The sequence below is a fragment of the Oryzias latipes genome, chromosome 16, assembly GCF_053564925.1.
Source record: "Oryzias latipes strain Hd-rR chromosome 16, Olatipes_Hd-rR_3.1".
Lineage (NCBI taxonomy): Eukaryota > Metazoa > Chordata > Actinopteri > Beloniformes > Adrianichthyidae > Oryzias > Oryzias latipes.
The window spans coordinates 18,891,393-18,913,933 of record NC_136252.1 but is presented as its reverse complement, the minus strand read 5'-3'; the positions used below and the strand labels follow the sequence as shown (position 1 = coordinate 18,913,933).

General features: G+C 37.1%; 1 protein-coding gene across 2 annotated transcripts in view; it reads left to right on the top strand.

Moving 5' to 3' along the window:
- Positions 1–11,053: 11,053 nt before the first annotated feature.
- The window catches only part of si:dkey-233k19.3 (dynein axonemal heavy chain 11), a 39,042-nt gene continuing 27,554 nt past the window's right edge, over positions 11,054–22,541 (top strand). For both annotated transcript variants that reach the window (XM_023964142.2, XM_078932947.1), the window contains exons 1-30: positions 11,054–11,421; positions 11,545–11,688; positions 11,800–11,993; positions 12,070–12,253; positions 12,339–12,438; positions 12,579–12,790; positions 12,947–13,168; positions 13,290–13,457; positions 13,574–13,690; positions 13,787–13,924; positions 14,029–14,138; positions 14,224–14,419; positions 14,555–14,659; positions 15,193–15,588; positions 15,732–16,064; positions 16,293–16,547; positions 16,627–16,796; positions 16,877–17,099; positions 17,258–17,374; positions 17,609–17,695; positions 17,785–17,943; positions 18,123–18,206; positions 18,331–18,489; positions 18,586–18,708; positions 18,855–18,977; positions 21,139–21,363; positions 21,448–21,539; positions 21,614–21,740; positions 21,832–21,984; positions 22,079–22,312. In XM_023964142.2, coding sequence (XP_023819910.2) covers positions 11,206–11,421; positions 11,545–11,688; positions 11,800–11,993; positions 12,070–12,253; positions 12,339–12,438; positions 12,579–12,790; positions 12,947–13,168; positions 13,290–13,457; positions 13,574–13,690; positions 13,787–13,924; positions 14,029–14,138; positions 14,224–14,419; positions 14,555–14,659; positions 15,193–15,588; positions 15,732–16,064; positions 16,293–16,547; positions 16,627–16,796; positions 16,877–17,099; positions 17,258–17,374; positions 17,609–17,695; positions 17,785–17,943; positions 18,123–18,206; positions 18,331–18,489; positions 18,586–18,708; positions 18,855–18,977; positions 21,139–21,363; positions 21,448–21,539; positions 21,614–21,740; positions 21,832–21,984; positions 22,079–22,312 — 5,166 coding nt within the window. In that variant the 5' untranslated portion in view covers positions 11,054–11,205. The remainder of the gene's footprint in view (positions 11,422–11,544; positions 11,689–11,799; positions 11,994–12,069; positions 12,254–12,338; positions 12,439–12,578; positions 12,791–12,946; positions 13,169–13,289; positions 13,458–13,573; positions 13,691–13,786; positions 13,925–14,028; positions 14,139–14,223; positions 14,420–14,554; positions 14,660–15,192; positions 15,589–15,731; positions 16,065–16,292; positions 16,548–16,626; positions 16,797–16,876; positions 17,100–17,257; positions 17,375–17,608; positions 17,696–17,784; positions 17,944–18,122; positions 18,207–18,330; positions 18,490–18,585; positions 18,709–18,854; positions 18,978–21,138; positions 21,364–21,447; positions 21,540–21,613; positions 21,741–21,831; positions 21,985–22,078; positions 22,313–22,541) is intronic.

Here is a 22,541-nt window from a genome sequence, read left to right as displayed (position 1 = left end):
GAAAACATCAAAAATATATATTGCTCTATGTTTTCTATTACTCTCTGTAGAATGATGTGGTGCTGTGACAATAAAATCTTGAAAAAGTGTAATACTGGCAGTGATTCTGTGTGTGGGGTTCTTGCAGCAGCAGTGGGTCCAAATTGAATTACATGCACATTTCTCAGGCACAAAAGGGAGCCATCACTAATTAAAACCCTGTGATTGATGACAGTGACGCTTCATGTCAAGTGGAGATAAATCACTCTCACAGTCACTTTGCTGCATTGGGTCCTGTCTCCAACCAGAAGATACTGTACGTACATCCAACACTTCCTCAGCTCATCGAAATGTAAAAAAAAAGTTGAAAGAGTCATAAATTGTGGCATTTTTAGTATTTTTTGTCACTTGGATAAACTATTTTGTGAATACAGCAACTGGTGAAAGCATTTTAAATACCTTTTCTTTACTGTTTTTATGAGTTTGTTTTTTGATGAGAATATATCCTTTGCTGTGTCAAATGGAAGGAAACTTTGATCTTTAAAAAAAAGAGTAATTATCAACCTACCTATTCAGGGTCAGTGCTTCATATATTCACTCTCTTGTGGGTTTTATGTCAGCCTTTTCCATGCAAAGCTTCGAAAAATGCTTTGTGCCGCCCACACTTCAAAACACCTGACCCTTTTTACTGAGAATAACCCTGAAGAAGGATGGAACTTTGCTTTGTTAACAATGTTTCAGCAAAAATCTAATTTAGCATCTGGAATCTGTTACACTATTTGAAAACATAAAGTCAAAGGATTCATTTCTTTGATGACTGAAAGCTTTATTTTTTGTTGCGTTACAAAAATCCTAAAGAATTTCTTGTAAAATTTCTTATAAAATAATAAAATAAAATAAAAACTGCCATCAATACAGTCCTAAATGTTAGCTAAGTTTTGGTTTTGAAAAACAATTCACATCTTTGAAAATGTGTTTAAATATAGCTTTGGCTCTTTTACCCCTCCATAGCGGCTCACTGGCTCAAGAAAAATATTATAATAGTAATTTTTAAAAGAAAGGGTTTCTAAATTAGCATTGATTTGATTTAGATTTTCTAAAAAGTTCACCTAGAAGTAAGACACTGCTTAAAGGTTTTTTACATCCTTGCTAACATCAAGAGGCTGTGTTTGCCCCACATTTCCTCCAGAGATTTCAAATAACAACCTAAACTTTGGTAAAAAAAAAAAAAGCCTGCTCTTTGCTGATTTCTTAGTTTATAACAAAGAGTTTTAATAACATATTATGTTATGTATTTGCATGTTCTTCATATTTGTTTAGCAGTAGTAAGTATAAGGAAAGTAGACCCAAGGTAGAAGAAAAATCCCGTTTTGTCTTGCGTTGTTTAAACCTTTCATTGGAGTACATTAGCTGCAATGGGATGATCCTGTTTTGCACAGGAAGTCTTTTATTTTAAAATGAAGTCATACAAGCTTCTATCAAAAGTTAAAAAACAATTTTACATTTTGAGAAAATGCTCATTCGTCTTTATATTTCTGTTTTTATTCAAGCCAAAAAAGAAACTCAATTCATATTTATTATAAAGGTAAAAATGCAGTAAAAGTAAAGAAGTATAAAATTGTTCTGAAGGTTAAAATAAGACTTTGCTGCTCCTACTAGGCTTTGATCTGTCAGAAACAGGCCCAAATGGCGTTTTTACTTTCAAAGGTTGCTGACCCCTGCTCTAAAATCAAACATAAAGAAAAAAAAATTCTCAATCCCAACTCCAATGGTCCTTTAAAATAAAGATTTGTAGAAAATGAAAACAATTGCACATAGTGAAAAATTATTTTTACAACTCTTTTTGTTAAAGCTGCTATCAAATAAAAGAGGCTGGTTGCAAAAAGTCTCCCACCTTTATAGAGTAAATCCCCTGAAACATTATCACCTTTGTGCTGCCATCTTAGCAGGACAGGTCGGACTTGATTCCCTCTATGGATAGACTATTACAGCGGTTTAAAAGTGCTGTCTTTGGCAAGGAACAATTTTGCACTGTTAAGCTGCATACAAGTCAGATCCTGTCAGTGGGTTAGTTTTGTTCAAAGGACCAATTAGTGGGTCCTACCTTAGCCTGCAGCTAAAAGGCCTAATGGTTGGGGGCATCCACCTGAGAGGTGCAGAGCCCTCCCCACTGGGCTTTAATTTGAGAGACGGGTGGGTGGCAGCTTATGAGGCTTTTACCGTTACACAGGACTTCATTGTGGCTGCTGACCGTTTGATCTTAAAATAATTTACTTAATGATCTCACCACGGGAGCAATTGGTGCTGCTCGATTAGTCTGCAAGGTCTAATGGACATGGGAAAGAAAGAGAGGGAATGAGCGTGAGGGAGAAGGGACATGGCACAATAAGCACTAAATGAATCTCCGTGCAACCTTGGAGAGATACATTTTCTGAGTTTATTTCAAAATGAAATTCGCACAAAGCTACAGAGATCCTGTGGCACTAGCAATTTAAGGGATTGGAGAAGTTTAACAAGCTTATATTGTAAAAAAAAAAAATAACAATAAACTAGGTGATTAAAAATGTGATTATAGCATTAGTAGGTTTGACACAAGGTTTAAAATATGCAATAAAAATGCAAACAGTGCACTCATTTCACTTTTTTGTGTTTTATTATTATTTCGTAAAACATGATATTTTAAGACTAAGTTAAAAAAAACAATTTCCATAGGAAAACAGCCACTGGTCTCTGCAGCTTCTGACAAAAATTCTTTTTTTTAATTTTGGAACACTTTTACTGCATACTTGGTTTGTAAAACTAGTGAAAATTGATGATAAAACCCACCAAAAGCATTGAAGATTAAGTAGTCTACACTTTGATGAAGAGAACAAAATGTGCTTAGACCGAGATCAATAACATTTAGCTTGTTCTCAAATTCCTTCACCATTTAGTGTGTTTGCCATTTTGTATTACTGTCCAAAATTGAGTGCCCTAGAAATTTCCCCAAAGTCTCTGTGAAAAACCAGTGAGCATCAATCCTGACTAGGTTGGCAAATACTCACCACAATGCATTGGATTTTTTGTAAAAGATAAATATTTAAATTCTGTTTTTTTAAATAAACTATATAAGTTTTCATCATCAGATCACATTGGATTCCTCAATAGCCTTAGTTAAATGTTCATATTTGTTAGATTTTTACTTTGGGAAATTATAGTGTCATCTAATTTGCAGTTAAAAAAAAGTCAGCATGGTGTCAAAAATACTTTTAAAATCCAGGGCACTAGATGGTCCTGCACTTTTATTTTTAGTAGTTAGGGAGTAGGGAGGGAATTTGGACATAACCCCAGTCTATTAGCCTCTACAATTCACTACATAACATTCAGCAGAAGGAATGTAGTGCTAATAAAAAAAAAAAAAAACACTCAGAAGCACATCAGCCTCATGAATTCCCAGCAAAGAACAGAGTTGAAAAGGTCATTTCACTTCAAGCACACTCAGTTTCCCATCTAAAAGGGCCTTCTTGACCCCTGTGCCTAGATAACAAGTCACAGAGAGAAGAAGAATTGAGACAAATGCAGCCATTAAAAGATAAGGCAGTTGCAGTCAGGTAAAGTTGGCGCAGTTTACACAGCAAACCCTCTGGCGAAGTCTGCAAAGCGGAAAAGGAAGGGTGGGTGATTTACACAGATCACTGTTATTAAATCCTGCAGGAAGGTTGTTGGTGCACACGAAAATGTCTGTGACATGTCGTGACAAAAAAGTAGATCACTGGTAGGAAGAACCCAAATTAAAAAAAAGTAGATCACTGGTAGGAAGAACCCAAATTAAAAAAAAGTAGATCACTGGTAGGAAGAACCCAAATAAATCTTTGAATGGATTTTTAAAAATTTGACTGAAACATACGGCACAATTAGTGTCAACACTTTTAATGATGTCCCGCATCTGTTTCTCCTGATAACCAAAAAAAACAAACTGGGGGAAAAAGTTGGATTGTGATAACTGTCAAACAATAGGTTTTGTGGGCCTTTTTTAATGCCCTAAAGTCTCATACTAAAATAAGAACATTTGAATCTGCAATAACAATATTTAGCCCCAAACAAATATTTTTTTTAGTGTTCAAAGTTGAAAGAAAAAATGTCTGGATGGTAAGTTGGTTCAAATCACCATTTACATTTATTTTACGGTAAAGTTTGATTTTTTTTTTTTAAATCAACATAAAAAAGTAAAACAACTATCTTTTTTGTGGGGGGTATTTGCAGTGTTTGATGTTTTTTTTGTTCCCAACATATTTATGGACTTGAACATTTTTACATATAAACGGCTTAAGAAAATGGCTGGATGGAATTTCCCCAATTCCGCTTTTTTTAATTCAAAAATGTATTTGGCTATCTCCAAATCCCCTTCTTACTACCTAACAATTAAAAAACTTTATACCATGGTCCGGGTGAATACTCTATTCTGATTGGCTGCTGGGTGTGCATTAAAAAGTGATACACCACAGGATAACCGCACGGTGAAAAAAGATGTTCCTGTCACCTAGCTTAAATGTTTTGTATCACTGCGCCGGCTTCTTTAAAACAATCTTTTGCTTCATCATTTGAACAAAAACATGCGGTAAGAGGTGTACTTTCGCTCTGAACTGATGCTTTATTCAACCCATTGGAAAGATCAGCATATATATATATATTGCTTTTTATCGCAGAATCTTGATTGCAGCGGTGGTGTGGCGCGACGCGGACTATTTGTTACGTCGCGCTGCACCACATAACAAATAGTCCGCTTTTTATGGGAAAAGGATCCAAATCGGAAAAAAAAAAAACAAGAATTAAGGACTAACAACTGGTTAATATTTATTTCTTTTGTAAGTTATATGGTACAAGCGGGTTAATGGCCTTCAAAGTATGCACTATCACTTTTTAACACACTTTGCGGAAGCAACCGTCCGACGCGAACAGCGTGCGTTAAAAAGTGATAATGAATACTTTGTCTGTCATTAACCCTTACATATGAATGGTGAATGAACTACATAGTGCACTATGTAGTGAGTAGAGAAAGAATTCGAACGCAATCAACGGTTACCTTATTTTCTGCCTTATAGGGCACACTGTAGGGCACATATTGAGAAAGACAAAAAAGTCAGAGATAAGCCCATCAGACTTTATTAACTGCATTCACAATGACTCTAGAACTACTTTGTAAAATTCTACAAGTTTGTCACGTTAGAAGCGTGAGCGATGTTAGTAGTGTTAGTGTATTCACCTTGTTTGCAACACATAAAAAACAGACTGATATCACTAAAACAAATGTCTTTTTATGCTAGCTCCCAACTTTGTTTGCAACACGTACACAAAAAAACACTTTGAAACTGCTACACATTAGCCACGTTGAAATTTTCATAATTAAATCCAACCAAGCATTTAGACAGAGTCCCATTTACATCTCAAAATCCCCTCGCTGTCAGTGAGCACAACCAGAATGAATCCATAAATAAGGCGCTCCGGAATTTAAGGCACATTGTTTTGTTTTGAATAAAATGAAGGGTTTTAAGTGTGCCTTAAATTGCATATAATACAGTACAATAAATGATGGAGCATATCATCCATGATACACATATCAAGGATTGGTGTACATGCATATTTGTATCTCGTTTGATTGTAAGGCCTCAGATGAATATTAAACATTTGTGACACCCTCCTCCCAACTGAAATGCAGTAATCATTGAGCTGTGGCCTGTCAGAGACCACAAGGTGTGCATATTAAAAGTTTTTACAGAGGCTTCACCGCACCTGCGATCCTCTCAGAATTGAGCCTTGCACCACAAGAACATAAATCATGACTTGCGAGGGGAATATTCGCCATGTGCTGGGGTTAGGAAATCAAATGCCATGCGCTCTGCAAAAGCTACAGAAGGTCCCGAGGAAGCCAGCATGTTGTTGAGCAACGGCCAACGAGGCTCACTCAGCTCTGTCGTTTATAATGGTGCTGGTCTGACAGAAGCCCCGGAGTCATTACAGCTACAAACCCCAAACCACAGACTGTATGCGCCATCCAAACAAGTACAAATTATGGTCTCAATGAAACGGAAAAGCTACAGAAGATTGCAGGAAGCTCTCTCTAGTGTCTTCATTATCTTGTTATAAGTTTCAAGATAAATGTGCTTTCAGCAGCAGGAGGCTGAGAAGACCAGATGAAGATGAGTTATATCTCCCAAATAGGCAAGACACATTTTTATTTTCAATTAGCAAGAAACATCTAGAATGGTTTTCAAAGATCAAAATCTGTGTATCATTTAAAGATTTTTATCTCTTTGCATCAATTAAATGTAGGGTTGATATTTCTCTAGAATGTATCATTCTTTAAGAAGCAAAACCACAGGCATATGGAAAGGGGGTGTCCAGACATTCAACATGCAAAAGAGCTTCCTATGTTGTCCTGTGTCGGTCAAAACAGTGATGGGATTCATTTGCATTTATGGAGTGAATGATTACACAAGTACACTGTATGAGGAAGAAAGGGCCCAGCTCAGGTTAAGGCTGATTGACAGCAGCATTGTTTGCTGGGACTTCCATTCAGTTTGAGAAGCCCAAAGTGACCTCATACTTTATGACCATGGGGGCAGTGCCAGGCTCTCAGGATGCTGATTAAAAAGGATAAACCAACCTATCAGGCTGTGTTCTACTTTCCCCAGAATCAGTGATGCAAGGATACACTAATATGTAAGGCTACCATGTCACTTTATATTATGATAAAGGTACAAAGTCCTGTAAGGAGTTTATAAAAAATTAATTTCAGCCATATGTTCTTATACCTATGCGTGAACCAACTGAACAGTGACGATTGTACATCAATTGGGAGGTGATGGGGGCTCTTAAAGCTTTTGTTTCCCCACCAAGGACCACTTAAAACAAGCCTTTCAAGACAAGCGGCCGTCTGTTGCGCTGTGGCTTCCCCAGTTCCCCCAGGACAGCATATCCATCACCACATGCCCTGGGGTGTAGGCTAACAAATTTGTTCTGACTGGGTCTTACATAACCCCCACCCACCCAAACACACACGCACCCACACACACACACACACACACACACACATGCTTTTCAACCATGGAGGATTTAGCGCAATGTGACAACAGAGATCCCGTCACCACATCGAGTGTGTGGCCTTCCGTTGTATTTATTTATTTTTACACTAAATGGGTGCCAGTTCACTGCACGGGACAAACTTCACCAAATGCAGCAGGCTATTAATTACCACCAACACATCACAAGCGAGTTTCCGGAGACAGGTGGAGCAATAACTTATGACGGGCTGACTGACAGGACCTTATTATTTAGTCAATGTGATCAATTATTTTATGGGCAGGAGGTCACCAAACAATACACACATGCTGCGCGCTCCTGCTGACACGTTTGCGCTTTAGAACAAGAGGTACACATAGATTGTTGAATTTTTTCATCTATCTATCTATCTATCTATCTATCTATCTATCTATCTATCTATCTATCTATCTATCTATCTATCTATCTATCTATCTATCTATCTATCTATCTATCTATCTATCTATCTATCTATCTATCTATCTATCTATCTATCTATCTATCTATTTATCTATCTATCTATCTATATTTTATATTGTCTTAATGTCAGTGTTTGGGTCGTAGTCTCTTGCCTCCAGGAAGGAGCGTCAAAAGAGAAAAGCCAGTGCCCTCTGCAGGTGAAGTGCAAACACTTACCGCAAGATCTGAGCTCACGGGGAAAACAACTTCTGCTCCTGTCCTAGATAAATTTATCAATTATTGCACTTTAGTAGAAGAGGTAAACGGCAGGTAAACAAATGGGAAGAAATGCCCAAAGTCAGAAAAACTTTTCACCTTTTTTCTCCAATTCATTGGCTGTTCTGTATTTCATGTATAATTTAAGTGTTTGAGACTTAAGAGTTGTGTTTATGTTGTACAGTTTTTTTACAAGAGGTTGTATAAAAGATTTCTTGTCATGTTCTTCAAAATGGTCAAGTTTATATTTTTCTAAGATAAGCACTGTGTCTTTAGAGTAAATGTCATAAATAGTTACAAAAAAAAAACTTGTCTGGAATGTTGCAAAACAAACGCCAAATGATTCTGGTCTGAATTGTTTACATTATTTGTTATTTCATGTTCTTTATGTAACAATGAACAGCATAATAAATGTTGTCCTTGTTTTACCTTTGAGACAAAGTTTTCCTGAGTTGTGAAGACATTTGTGTTTTGACATTTGTATTACAGTTTTTCTCAGTCGCTTTAGTACAATTCTCAGATCAGAATTGAAGTTTGCATATACGTGTGTGCATTTGTCAAAAGAATTCGTGCAAACAGCAAAACACCATGGATTTCTTGCAAAAGCCTGTAACTTGCTCAAAATCTTTAGTTCATCTCTCAAAACTAAGTCTTCATGTCATTGAACATGTCAGTGCCATCAGAATGTCAAGTCCTTGTGTCATTGTCTACCAACAAGACAGTCAAATTACTCATGTTGTCAATATAACTGTACTTTAGAGGGAGGTTCTGATGTAAACTATGGCTAAAAGTTTGATGACAATTATTGTAAAATGTAAGTTACACCTTTTTTGTTTGATTGCAAGAGACTGGACAAGATTCACCTTTACACTTTTATTGTTCATATTGTAATTTGTTGACAGACCATGTCATACCAACATAGAAAAAACCCACTGCGAACAGTAACAGAAAGGGGAAAAAAAGATAGGACAATATCCTGTACAACAGTACAGGCAGTGCAGTAGGAATTGGTGTGATCTTCCTACACCTCTTGTCGTTCCTGTATGTTAGGCCACAAATTCTCATCCACATCACAGCGAATATCCTCTCTTGCAATGCAGCGAAATATGTTTGTCACATTCTGACAACTTGGTCAACCATTTTGCAGTTAATGACTTATACGATGAACTAATGACTAGGTGTTTTGAGGAGTAAGACTATTGCACAGTGAACTATATAATACATTTTGATAAACATGACATAAACAATTGATAATGTAGGAAAGAGCAGAGGATTGTACAGAATCATTTGCATGGATGTACCAAAGCAATTGCAACTTGTTCAAAGAAGTGAGAAACTGCTTATATGATGTGCACAAGTGAAATCATGATGTGAAGATTGAACAAATAGTTTTGGGAATTTCATTCTGATCTGAGAATTGTACTAAAGCGACTGAGAAAAACTGTAAACACTTTTTGTTTATGATTCCAACATTTTATGAGGCAAACATTTCTACAAATATTATTACCCTCATTGGCCACATAAATTGACCCAGCAATGGTTTTTGTTTTAGTGAGATGTGTAGGCCTAAGTTTCCTTGCAGTCCTGATGCTGTTTTTTATTCGTTCTGAGAAAGTAAGAACACTGTGTTGTTGTTTTACCTGGAGTCTTTTGTAGATAATATTCAGTCAAGTTTTATCTCTTAGAAAACTATAGGATGTTTTTGTAGCACAGGATCGCTACACTGGATATTTTTCAAAATAAGTAGGTTCTTATAACAACACATTTTAAGTCATTAGAATCCTCACACAATTGGCTACAGAAATTAAATTGTAGATGTCCATCTAAGATAAAAGTTGACATAAACTTAATTGTTGGAAGATATTTTAAATCAGTTCTATAACAGAAAGCGTCTTACTTTTGGTTCATAATTCAAATTCAAAACAACTTTACTAAAAAAAAGTAAAAGAACAAAAAAGAGTTCAGACTCAGAGTTAAAAGAAAAGATTGTAACAGCCAATTACTGCTCAAATAACAAGATCATATTTGATATCATATCAGGAAGTATTTCGATCAAACATGAGACAAAAATAAAAACAGGGAACAAGCTAAACACTGGGTTAATAATACTTGAACCATCTCATTTAATGCAATCTCATTTAATGCAACACACTAATGCCGATGAAAATGGAGCAATCTCTATTTGTTTTTTGTCTGCTTGAAAAATAGTTAAATGGAAAACTATTATCAGAAGTTGCTCTTGATGTTGATTCTGTGTCATGTCCTTGAGGATTCTTTTGCTTTTAGTTTTCCTTAAATGTAGCAACAACGGAGGCCCATTCATATCCTAGCTGATTGAATTACTCTTTGCTCGTTATTAAGCACCATAGCAACTGACATTGAGAAAATGTCAGTGTTGCATTCCTTCCAAGTGAGAACCACATTTTCAGGGACTTTGCAGGCTTTTGTGCTTTCAGTTTTCATTTACAATTTCTTTTTTAATAATGCCATTTCCAAAATTCATGTTATGTTCCTGTTTTTCATGCACTAATACATTTACAGAGTAAATTTTACTCAAAATTAATACAATTTTATATTTGGCCCCGTTCTAAATTTACTGTCCTCACAGAGTTAAAGTTACAGAGAAAAACGTACTCAATCCAATAAAGGCTAAACCCAAAAATCAATCTTTGGCAAACAATTTATGCCATAACAGTCACATTAGGCTGATCTGAGAAGGAATTTAGGCAAACCAATGACAAAAGATGGTTGCTTAACACAGTGATGTTCTGCTAAAATGAAAAATGAAACAAGTGCAGAGCTTTTTTTTATTTTTTCACTGATTTTGAAAGTTACTTGATGTGAGAAAAAAAACTAGGTTCCATCGAGCGTTGGAATAATTTGCAAATTTTTATTAGCAAGTTTGCTTTAATAATTATTAATATTTTTTAGTTATATTGATTTGTTTGTTTTTATGATTAGGCAACATCAGATGGAAACAGCACTGTATCATTAATTCACTTACTTTCTCTTGATATTAAACTAAATAATGAAAGGCCTCCATAAAAAGTATCCTGCTGTTGAAACTTTCTATGAAATCAGAATCTGTTAATAAATACACTTCTCATAGCAAGTGTCTTCAGCGGCAATGTGAATGTGTGAATCATTCAATGTTGCCAACAACAGCCTGGGAATAGAAACAAACAAACACTACAAATCCACATGCAGCATGACTCTGGAAGGCTTACATAGTTTACAAACTCCTAAGATGGAGCTAATGTGCTTTACAGTGAAAGCTAGCTGCTTAGCAAGTGTTGTATGTTGTGGCTGTTGCTAAGCAACCAGAGTCTGAGCCTCTGAGATTGAGAAGTGAGTTTCTGACGCTAGAGAGAAGGGGCTTCAAGTTTAAGTTTTCTTTTCTTTTCCCTGCTACGCTGTGACATGTTTTAAATACAATGCGGAGCGGGTAAAGCTTGTTAGGACGGACGACCTGTCATGGCAGACGAAGAAAATGCCCCTTCTTTTCTGGAGGACAACAGAGTTAAGTTTATTAAGGACAAAGTCTGCGCATTCCTGCGACTTCAGAGACGAGCGTGGAACACAACTGCCGCCAAAGAAGAGTTCCAAACATCTTTGAAGCGTTTCTTTGACAAAGAGACAGTTTTGTTTTTCTCCTTATCAGAAACGGGTTCGCTTGATGTTTCAAATCAGGTAAGTCCATGAGAGAAGCTGCAATTTTTAGAGCTTTTTCGAATAAAAGTGTTCTCTCAATCTCGTTTATCTTAAGGCATTTATACTGTTAGATATATTTCAAAGGTTGCATTTTACTTGTAGGCTCCATCTGATGTTAAAAGCAAACAAATCTACATACAGAAGAAGACAAATGTGTCCATCCACAATGACAACTACAGAGACATCCTGCTTTATGGCGTTTTGTTTTCAAAACCATTACTGCAGCTCTCAAACACTGTGGAGAAGGTACCTCCTTTCCCCTCTGGCACTCACCAAAGCATTCAATTCACATTTGTGTTGGTGTGGTACATTTTAGGAGTGTTTCCTGCTTGAATGGCTTGTGTTTTCCTTTACTAGATCTCTGTTCCACTCCTGACAAACAAGCAAAACCACCATGGTTGGCCCTCTCCCTTGTCTGACGACCTCATTAGAAATGTTGAGTCAGTTCACAGTAAAACAGCTATTGTGCACGGACGGGCTTTGGGGAAAATTTTTCTCCCCATCCCAACCTCAGCTGACTGGATTAAACACTCATACAACCCATTTCAAATGTAAATAACACCAAAAAATGAGATTTTCATTTCGGTTACCTAAGCTTTTTAAGACAAATTCTTGTTTCTCTCAAAGGGATCAGAGCTCTGGAAGGGCATTAGGTCATACCATAGAGACTCACATCGTCAACTGGTCATGTCTGATCCAGGACGTTTTAAAAAGGGACTCATCTGACCTCCTCGGCTTTAATCCAGGACCCAAAGCAGAGCTGGAGTTTTGGTTTTCCAGAATGAGCAATTTGGAAAGCATCACTCAACAGGCATGCTTTCTCCTTGTCTTAGAATTTTCTAAATTACAATTTGAATAATTTTCTACAGAATCTTTTGGTTTGTTTTGCATTTTAGCTTCAAAGTCCTATTGTTGAAAAGATGGTGGATATGTTGAAGACCCTGGAGAGCAGTTATCATCCAGCAGTCAAGACTCTATCTGACAGTGTGTCTAAAGGTAAGGCCTGTGCTTTTTTAAGAGTATAGTTTGTCTCTTGGAATAAAAAAAAATGAAACATAACATAATAACAGTACCGGTACATGTTAATGACACATCCTTTCCTCCCAAAAATAAATGAAACCCCTAAACACTCTAAGCGCTTGAGGAAGCCACGGAAATCCACCTTTTTCTACAACCACTGAAAGTGCTGCTCTCTCAGCTGGAAGAGAAAAATTTTCTACACCTGGAAACGTACACCCCAGCACTTTTTCACACACTCTTCCTCATCTGGACTAACTGCCCATCTTATCAAAAACCAGCTCGCATTGTGCTTTTACTACAAGAGGTTTGCAACCTGTTCATCGAACAGGTAACTGCCTCATCTCCAAACATCTACAGCAGCTTCATAATTGGTAGTTACCAAAATACATGTTTCACATTGTGTTGCTCACAAGTCCTTCTGCTGCTCTCAGTAAATCTGACATCTTTGGTTAAGTGTGGGGAAAAAAACTGATTTACTCCGTAGGGTTGTGCATATCTGTCAGAAGACCTCCTTCTCAAAGAGGATCTAGAGGAAAGTCTGCACAAGGTAAGAAGGGTAATGAAAGTCTTCGGCTGCTTCGAGAAAAACTACCTCAACCAGAGGGAGAAACTGGCCAACCAAGTCAAACATACGCCCTGGAATTTTCCATTTGGCTTGATCTTTTCCCGTTTTAACCAATTCTCAAATCGTCTGCTACAGCTGGAGGTGAGAAAATGTGTCATTTTTGATATCTAGTTGATAAAATGTTACCTAAAATGCATTATGTTTCTGTATGTTTTTGATTTTTTTTTTTTTAAATATCATTTTGATTTGTTTATTTTTGTAGAATGTGCTTGAAATCTTTTTAGAGTACCGGAAGATGGAAAAACTAGAATTTGGTGGAATTACTGGGCATCACTACGGTGAATGTGTTGCTAAGATTTACAAAGATTTCAGTAACCACTGCCAGGAGCTTATGCACAGTCAAAACAACCCACTTGACATCAGCTCACAGGTAACATCTTACTTTCGCTACGATTTGATAAAGGTTTTACATCCCTGAGTAATTAAGCTTAATTTTACAGAAAAACAAACCACTAAATACAGTAAAGTTGTCATTTTTGTTGGAAGGTGTTTGAAAGCCAGTACACAGAATTCAAAAAAATGGTTGCAGATGTAGAATGCCGGTTGTCCAGCGAGCTGTGTTTGGCCTTTCAGGATTGCTCAAGTCTAGAATCAGCTTTAAAAGTAAGTTTCATTGATGACTAGTGTGACTTTAAACACATAATTACATAGGAAGTGATGGCTTCACAGACTAATTTCATCCTTCTTGTTTTTTCCAAGCTTGTAATGATGGTTGCATCCTTTCTGGAGCGAAGTGAAATCAGACAAAAGTGCAAGCCCATCTTCTCTCAGCTACAGCGCTATTTCAGAGTAAAGCTGGAAAGCTGCAAATTTCTGTTCGAATCATTTAAGAACCAGGTAATTTTGTTTTTGCTTCTCTGGTATTAGAAATGATTAGTATGCACTACATTAGTCCTGAAAAAGTATTCTATTTTTCTGTCATTTCCCTTTATTGTTCACAGGAGAAAAGTCCTCCAATCAAGAACATGGCATACACATCTGGAGCTTTAAAGTGGCTAAAGATGCTAAGACAACGCATCCAGACACCATGGGAATACTTAAGACGCCACTTGTCAGTAATATTATTTTGATATAAGTAGAATCTGAGAATACAGGGAAATTTGAAAAGAAATGGGCTGTTTATGTTATTTTTTCAGAGTTTCAGTGGAGGAGGAGATGATAAAGGAGTACCAAAAATACTTAAGGATGATAAGTCTCCTCAAACAGCATGAGGAGATCATTTACTCTGACTGGTGCAATGGTTTGGAAGAGGCATACCTGATCCATCTAAGCAAGCCTCTGATTTTAAGAAATTCTTCTACTGGCCTGATCTCAGTCAACTTTAACATAAAGGTATCATAATTAAATATTTTGGAAAGACTAATATATTGACAAGCAAAATCCTCTTTCTTAAAAAAAAGCAAATTAGTGTCCTTGCCATTAAAAATTAGTAAACTTGTAAATAATCTTTGTGATTCCAATTTACAGCTGACTGAAGTCGTGAAAGATGTGAAGTATATCCAGGCGCACGGTCACATCAACATTCCTCCAGCTGCTGTGACTTTTTATGAAAAGCGTGACATGTTCACAGAGGTGAGGAAGGAACCTCCCACATTCCACCTGCTCACATACATTTACATTCACTTCCTCCAATTTAAATGTTTTTTATGGGAAGGTTGTTTAAAATACTTAGGTGACATTAACGTCTTTGTTTTCCTCATTTGAGCTGGGGTATAGCTCAAAACTGCACAGCTGTACAGTTCTAAAATTACTCGCCATTTATGTTGCACTGTTTATGTTAGCTTGGGGTTGTCAGGGCTGTAAGATAGCAGGAGAGAGCGTAAACAACGGGATGATGGGACATCAGTTGAGGCTTACTTCCACACACAAAGTTCTCCCCACAACTCTGAGGTGGGTTTCTGATTAACTCCTTCACAAACCTTTTCCTGGAAAACAACACAGGTTGTTTTATTTTGCCTAAAAACAGCATACTTGTAATCAAAAGATCACTGGGGTTGCTTTAAAAACAGATTAAAATATGATTGAAGCGGGAATTTAAAGATAATTGACTTTGCTTTTTACAAGGATCAACTTATGAATGTTTTTTTCTGTAACTTTATTTAAAGTATTCCAGGAGTTTGCAGGTGTTGGTGGAATGTTATAACACGCTCAAGCTGACGATGTTAAAAGTGGAGCTTCCGCTAATCAAGGCAGAGCTGGACGCCATAGACTCGCTGCTGACAAAAGCAGAAACCAGTTTGACATGGCAGGATCAGGATTCCTGGGGTTTCATCAGAACCACCAAGGACCTTGTCCAAGATCTCTCATCTCGAATCAGCCGCGCAAAGGAAAACTTTGAGGTCATTAAGTCATTGACGAAGAAATGGAGCAAACAGACAATGTTCTGCAGAGAAGACACCCGGAAAGGCTTACCAATGCCACTAGATGACAGGGCAAACAATGTCAGCAAGAAGTACATCTCTATGAAGCATGATGGAGACCTTATACACGAGAAAATCCAGGTACGCATTCCAAATACTGTCTGTGCTGCAAGTAATATTAGGCTCTAAAAATCATGTTTCTTGTAATTTCAATAGTGTAATTTCAAATATTTCTGTAGGCTCTTAAAGTAAATATGATATACATGTCCCTAATATTTCATTAGGAGAACGTGGTCCTGTTCCATGCTGATCCTGTTTCAAGAGAATGGCAGTCTTACCTGGAATATGTTGATGAAATGATAGCAGAGGGGCTTTTCAAACACATCCACCACAGTCTTCAGTTTTTTGTGGAAAACATGTCAACAAGACCAAACCAGGTTCCTCTTTTTGCCATTCAGTTGGTGCTGAACAGTTCAGGAAAGACCTTCTGTCCTCCAGTGGAGCAAGGCAAAGCAGATGGATTCCATGAGCTGATAGAAAGACTTCTCCAAGATCTTTTCAAAACATCTGGAAGTATCAGGAGAGTAGCTGCTCATCTCAGCATGGAAAGCTATGAGGTACTAATTTGATATCAACATTTATGCCTTATTTTAAAACTTCATTATGACTTAAAATCATATAATGTTACTGCATTCAGCTTGTCTTCAGTCCTTGGTTTTACTGCAGAAGTCTCATATGGGTCTCATGGTGTGTTTTTGCACATCTCTTTATCTGTCTAGTCTGCATGTGAAGTATACGGATTTAATTCTTGTGCTTTGCATATTTTTTCTGCATACACCTTGCAGGATTTAATGAATGGCATACCAGAATTGTTGGACTTGAGAAAGGAAATCATGGAGCTAGTAGACAGCTCTTTAAAAAAAGCGGACAAGTACCAGCAAAAGTTTGACTGCTACACTCCATTGTGGAAAAATGACAAGAAAAACTTTCTTAGTCAATTTCTCCATTCTGGAGATGCACTAACAACTGGAGAGGTGGATGTTTACGGAACAGATGAGCCTTCTGGGAGCCTTCCTACAATCGGTAGCTTCAAGGAACAGGTATCATTTAATTTAGGTCCTATTATTGTATTGTCATCGTTTTATTTTTTTTAAAAGTTGTGTTTTCTCAATTTTACAGATTGACTATTATGAGACTCTGAATGCTGAAGTTTCTGAGTTGGAAGACTTTGTAGTGTTTGATGGGTGGCTGCGGGTGGACATCAAGTTCTTTAAAGCTGGGCTTCTGAACACTGTTAACAGATTGAGTTGGCTTTTTAAGGACTACCTCTTGACATATTTGACTAACAGGTAAATAAATCCAAACACACCTCGTCAATTTAGACCAAACTTATTCAAGCTGTTCTCATTGTGAAAGATTTCACACTCAGTTTTGATGAGCTGCGGAAATTCCTCCGTGCCACTGCTGATGGCCTCAGGCATTCTTTGACTGAAGGAGATCACAAAGGCTTCGTGGAAGTTATGAAACACCTGCTGGCAGTCAGAGACAAAACAAGCACCACCGACAAGATGTTTGCTCCACTCAGGGACATAATAAGTCTGTTAGAGAGCTATGGAGTAACAATTCCAGAGGTGTTTTACTCACAAATGGAGGTAATGAAATGTATTTTGAGGGAAATAAATGAATAAATAAGTAGAAAATATTGCATTTTCCGTAACTTTTAATTTTTTAACGAAAACTGTTTTTTGAGGGTTAGATTGTTATTTTTTCTTTTTTATAGTCATAAAAAAACATAAAATTTTTCCTACAGGAACTTCCTGAAATGTGGAATGAGACTAAAAAACTGACCTTAAAAGTGTCACAAGAGGTGGCTCCCAAGCAGAGTGCGGAAGTCCTCATTTTGCGAAGACAGTGCATGGATTTTGAGGTCAAAAATCCCTTTTGTCATTGTGATCTAAGATTTTTAATCTTATTTTGGAAATTTTAAAGGTGGATTCTCTAATCCCCATTCTCCTACTTTACAGTCCAAAACAAATAAACAACAACAGAAATAAACCATATGAGAAATGACACCTGATTATGAAAAACATGTCATCAATTTGACCACAAGAAATCTCTAAATTGAAAATATATTAAACATTTATCTCCTTTCCTTTTTTAGATAAAACTCAGTGAATTTCGGAAGAAGTTCCAAATAGTAGCGCCCTTCAGTTACAATGCCACCAGCCCCCACAATTGTCTGGAGAAAGTATGAGTTAAACAACAAATACAATATAATCAAAAAAGTTGCATTGCATGATCCATTGAATGTTAGTTGTTGCATTGTTTGTTTTATAGTCTGAAAAAGAAATTTTGGATATGGAGAGGGAAAAAGCACAGTTACAAGAGTCCTCAAATCTGCTTGATGTTACTATTTCGGACTTCAGAGACATCAAACAATGCAGACGAGAGATCACTATCCTGAGAGATTTGTGGGACAAAGTGCTGTTTTTCCAGGTAAGTAGTTCAATCTTCAGAAAGCACTAGTTAACACAAAATGCCTCACTCCTATATCTATGTGACATAATTCGTTTGCCCTTTTTGAAGCATTCTGACCTGAATGCTTTCTTGCCAATGTCACAATTAAGCACCACCAGTCTCATAACCCATAGTCATGTCTTTTTAAATCTAATTAGGAACGAGTGAACACCTGGTCAATAATCAAATGGAGGCAGATAAATGTGGACCAGATAGATGCTGAAGTTAGGAAATTTGCCAGGGTGAGGTCCCCCACAGTGCTGCATGACATTCAACTTTCTACTGTTTCACTGTCCTCTTAAATGTTGTTTATAAGAAATTATTGAATAAACAAAAAAATGTAGTGTACCTGCCTTCTGCGTGTAGGATTTACAGAAACTTGATAAAGACGCTCGCGCTTGGGATGTGTACACTGGATTAGAACTTCATGTAAGGAACATGCAGACATTACTGCGAGTTGTGAGTCAACTGCAAAACCTGGCAGTCCGAGAGCGCCATTGGGTGCAGCTAACTCCAGAATTGAAGGTATGCTATGCAAACATTAGTCTTACCATATGTTCTGTTTTGTATGGTGTAAATACATGAACTTTGAATCACACCAGTGCTCTTATTTTTACACAGATAAGCTTCAATGTGACCGACAGCACCACCTTGGGGGAGCTTTTGGCTTTGAAGCTTCATATGTTTGAAGAGGAAATTTGCAAAGTTGTTGAACAGGCAGTCAAAGAGATGGCTATTGAGAAGGTTTCTATCACCTAACATAACATTTTTAATATCAATTAAGCTGTTGTGTACAAGTAAAATAACCTTGAGCAATGAACTTCAGCTTTTACCATGATACTGTTTTTTATTTCTATTAAGCATGTAGTCATAACCAGTATTTCTTTCAGATTGTTACAGAAATAGGTCAAACATGGGCCTCAAAAGAGCTCTTGTATGAAGAACATGATCAAAACTCAATACCTTTATTGAAATGTGATGAAGAACTCATTGAAATGCTGGAGGACCACCAGGTAAACATCCCATTTGTTGACTTAGATGCCTTGTGGTCTCACGTAGTAAAAGGATGCATAATACGTGTAGAATGTAGAACTTTATTGTCAAGTGTTTCTCTGGGAGAAGGAAAGCTAGTTAAGGGCGGACTGCAGACTACAAGAAGGGTGGTCCTGTCTGAGTGTCTAGCAGGACCACTGTAACTATTCAGTCCTTAGATTTATAGCTGGTGGGGAACGCAGGGCATTGTTGCATTGTGCTTCCCTTTGAACTAGCACAGCAGATGCATCTGGGAGGTACAGCCAGCAATTAGACGTTTAGTGTCCACATCTTTGCTGAAATGCTCAGGTTGCCATGCCAATGAGGTAGTATGTGTTTTCTAATATGTTACGATGGAGTCCCAACACAAGGAGGAATGCAACACCTAAGTTAAATGCTACAGATTATTTTTTTACCACAAGAAAAACAAACAAACATAAGAATTCAAAATTGACTAGAGCTGGAGCTTCTCTCAGCGAGCTGAAAGAGAGTAACGGTGGAGAAAGGAGCCATTTTTAAAAAAAAACTAGTGTTGATTTCCTTAATCATTCTCTATTGCACTGTGGTACTCCATCCTTGACAAAAAGCAGGCAAGTAAAACACGGCAATGATAAAAGATGCCCTCTTCCTTAAGATGAATGCCAAGCTATCAACAATTTTAAATTGTTCAGAAGCCGTCAGCCATGACTTTATCTTGCTCCTTCTTGTATAAGATCTTAATTTAAAGATTCTGAGCTGTAAAGACTCAAAGCACGAGACTTACCATTAAACATGCAGCTCAAGGTCATTAGAGGTTTGTGACAGCAGATGAGGAGTTTAACCTGTTTAGGCCTCAAAATATTGAAGGAAGGGCTCAAAGCAAGGCTAAAGGCTCTTTTAGTGACACTATGCTTAACTTAGTCCACATAAAATATATTTGTAAAAAAGTAGACACAATTGACAACATTAGAAGGATCATCTTACACCAGTACAACACTAGCATGTCAACCTACAGCGTAAATGTATGAGGCCAGAACAGTCGCATAATTCAGAATTGAAGTGTGTGCATTTGTGACTCGGAGTGTGTGCAATTCTGAATTATGAGACTGTTCTGGCCTCATATAAATGGTCCTGCAAAGTTAGGGGACAATACTACTATAGAAAGTGTGAGAAGAGCTTTTAGTCATAAAAGATGCATCACATTAGGTGTCCCAAATCAGAGTCTTAGTGGAACTAAGGGGTTCACTCAAAGAAGAATCAAAGTTAAGGCAAAATGCTCTCTAGTACTAATCGAAACCAAGGAAACTCTCGTGGAGCGATGGAAACAGGAACCTGAGCAGTAAAAATTATTTTAGTATCCAAACAAATCTACTTCCCAAGATAAGAGACAGTAGCTTTGGTAAGCTTGAATTAAGCTTCATTCAAAGTAAGTTACACTTTTGCAAGCAAAGGGTCACTGGACAGAATTTCATTTGGGACTGCAAAACCACATCCTTTAGATATGCCTCCCAGCCTGCTTCAACAATCAACTTTTGCTGTATTTGTCACTGAAATAAGGCTGGGGCAACATGTATGCCAAAGTCCACAACTATGTACTGCATGATGCTGTTAGGTGTTGGAAATGCAGAGATGCATTAAGTTTTCTTAAATTAGTACAGAAGCATAGTATTCCATTGGGCTTTGCAACTGATACACATGTAGAACTGCAGGCAAAACGACATAATAAAACATTGTGACATGTAAAAAAATTGTAAGGAGGGGCAAAACTCCTTTCACCATCAATTTCTAAGAATCAGCTGTATTAGTGACTTCATAATCCAACCTGTTACTATCATGTGCTTCACAGGATGATAATTTAGTGTAACAAGATGCTCTTGTTTTATGTCTTCTACCGCAGATTTTTAAGTATTATAAGATTTAATGACTTTTTTTGCGTCTTAAAATAAAGCGTCATCATTGAACTGGTTAAATATCACATTATCACATTAGAAAAAAACTCAATTGCAGGAAGAGCTTGACCCTTTTCCAGAATCATGATCAAGTACTTTCAGTTTAAATGCTGCAATTTTATCATTTGCAAAGACTGATTGAATACTATAGAATTTTGTATAAAAGCCGACTGTAGTGAAGCTAAAGTTTTTCTTTTTTCTTTTCATCCTCAAGGTTCGACTCCAAACTGTGGTTCAAAGCAAGCATGTAGATAATTTTGTGGTCCAGGTACGGGAACTACAAAACCAGTTGAGTGTGGCAGAGTCCGTGTTGATTATCTGGATGGAGGTCCAAAAAACGTGGGCTTACCTTGAGAGTATCTTCAAAAGCTGTGATGACATTTGTCAGCATCTGCCTGCAGATTTGCAGAGATTCCAGGAAGTTGATAATGAGTTTCAGGTTTGTATTTACATGTTGATAATTTGAAAATTAAAATGTTTTCCAATCAAATTTCAATTAAAAAAAAGCTTTTGATGCTTTTAGGTCTTGATGGTGAACAGTGCTAGGACTAAGAATGTGATTGAGGCCACCAACATACCACATCTGTTTGAGAAGTTAGACAATCTACAGAAAAGGTTTTTGTTTATTTCTTCTGATTGGTATTTAGTTTCAGGTCTTCTATTTACTAAATGAGCCTTCTTTCTGACAGGTTGGCTTTGTGTGAACAAGCCCTTGCGGATTACCTGGAGGCAAAAAGAATAGCTTTTCCACGCTTTTACTTTATTTCATCTGCCAACTTGTTAGACATCCTCTCTAAAGGGAGTCATCCCAGAGGGGTGAAGTTTTTCTGATTAACTGAAGTTTCACTACTTATAAAATTATTTTATTTATCATGTGTATAATTATTATTATTGGTTGTTTTTGCAGGTTATTGTCCATCTATCGAAGCTTTTTGACAGTATGTCAGATCTTGAGTTTGCCCAAACAGAACAGATGCTTAACCCCAAGCAGGCAGTGGGCATGTACAGCAAAGAAAGAGAATATGTTCCATTCACAACTGAGTGCTGGTGTTATGGACCGGTAAGCATGTGGTTGGTGTTAAATTACAAAAAAATAAAAAATAAATCTGCCTTCATGAAGGAACTTAGTTTCTGATTCAAATTCTTTGCTTTAGGTGGAGACTTGGCTTGTTTCTCTAGAAGAGTCCATGAAAAAAAGTGTCAGGGATCAGCTGTTTAATGCGGTGTCGGTGTATGAGGACAGACAAAGAGAACAATGGATTCTTGACTTCCCCGCCCAAGTTGCACTTACTGGTTCACAAATCTGGTGGAGTAATGACATGGAGCTTGTTTTCAGAAAACTCGAAGAAGGATTTTCTTTTGCACTGAAAGACTACAACAAGAAACAGGTATATTTAAAGACCCACTCAGATGAAAAATCGTGTTTTTGGTGTTTTTAAAATGTTTTTGTGGCATTTTTCTCATGGTGGACGACATATATGGAGAAAATTAAACTTAAAATCACGTTTCGGAGTATTTATTTATTCCAGTTGTTGTGAATCAGGAGCAGACAAAATAAATGTGGTTTGAAAGACCTTGTAGCTGTAATGTGGAAGCTCCGCTCCATTCAGACGCATC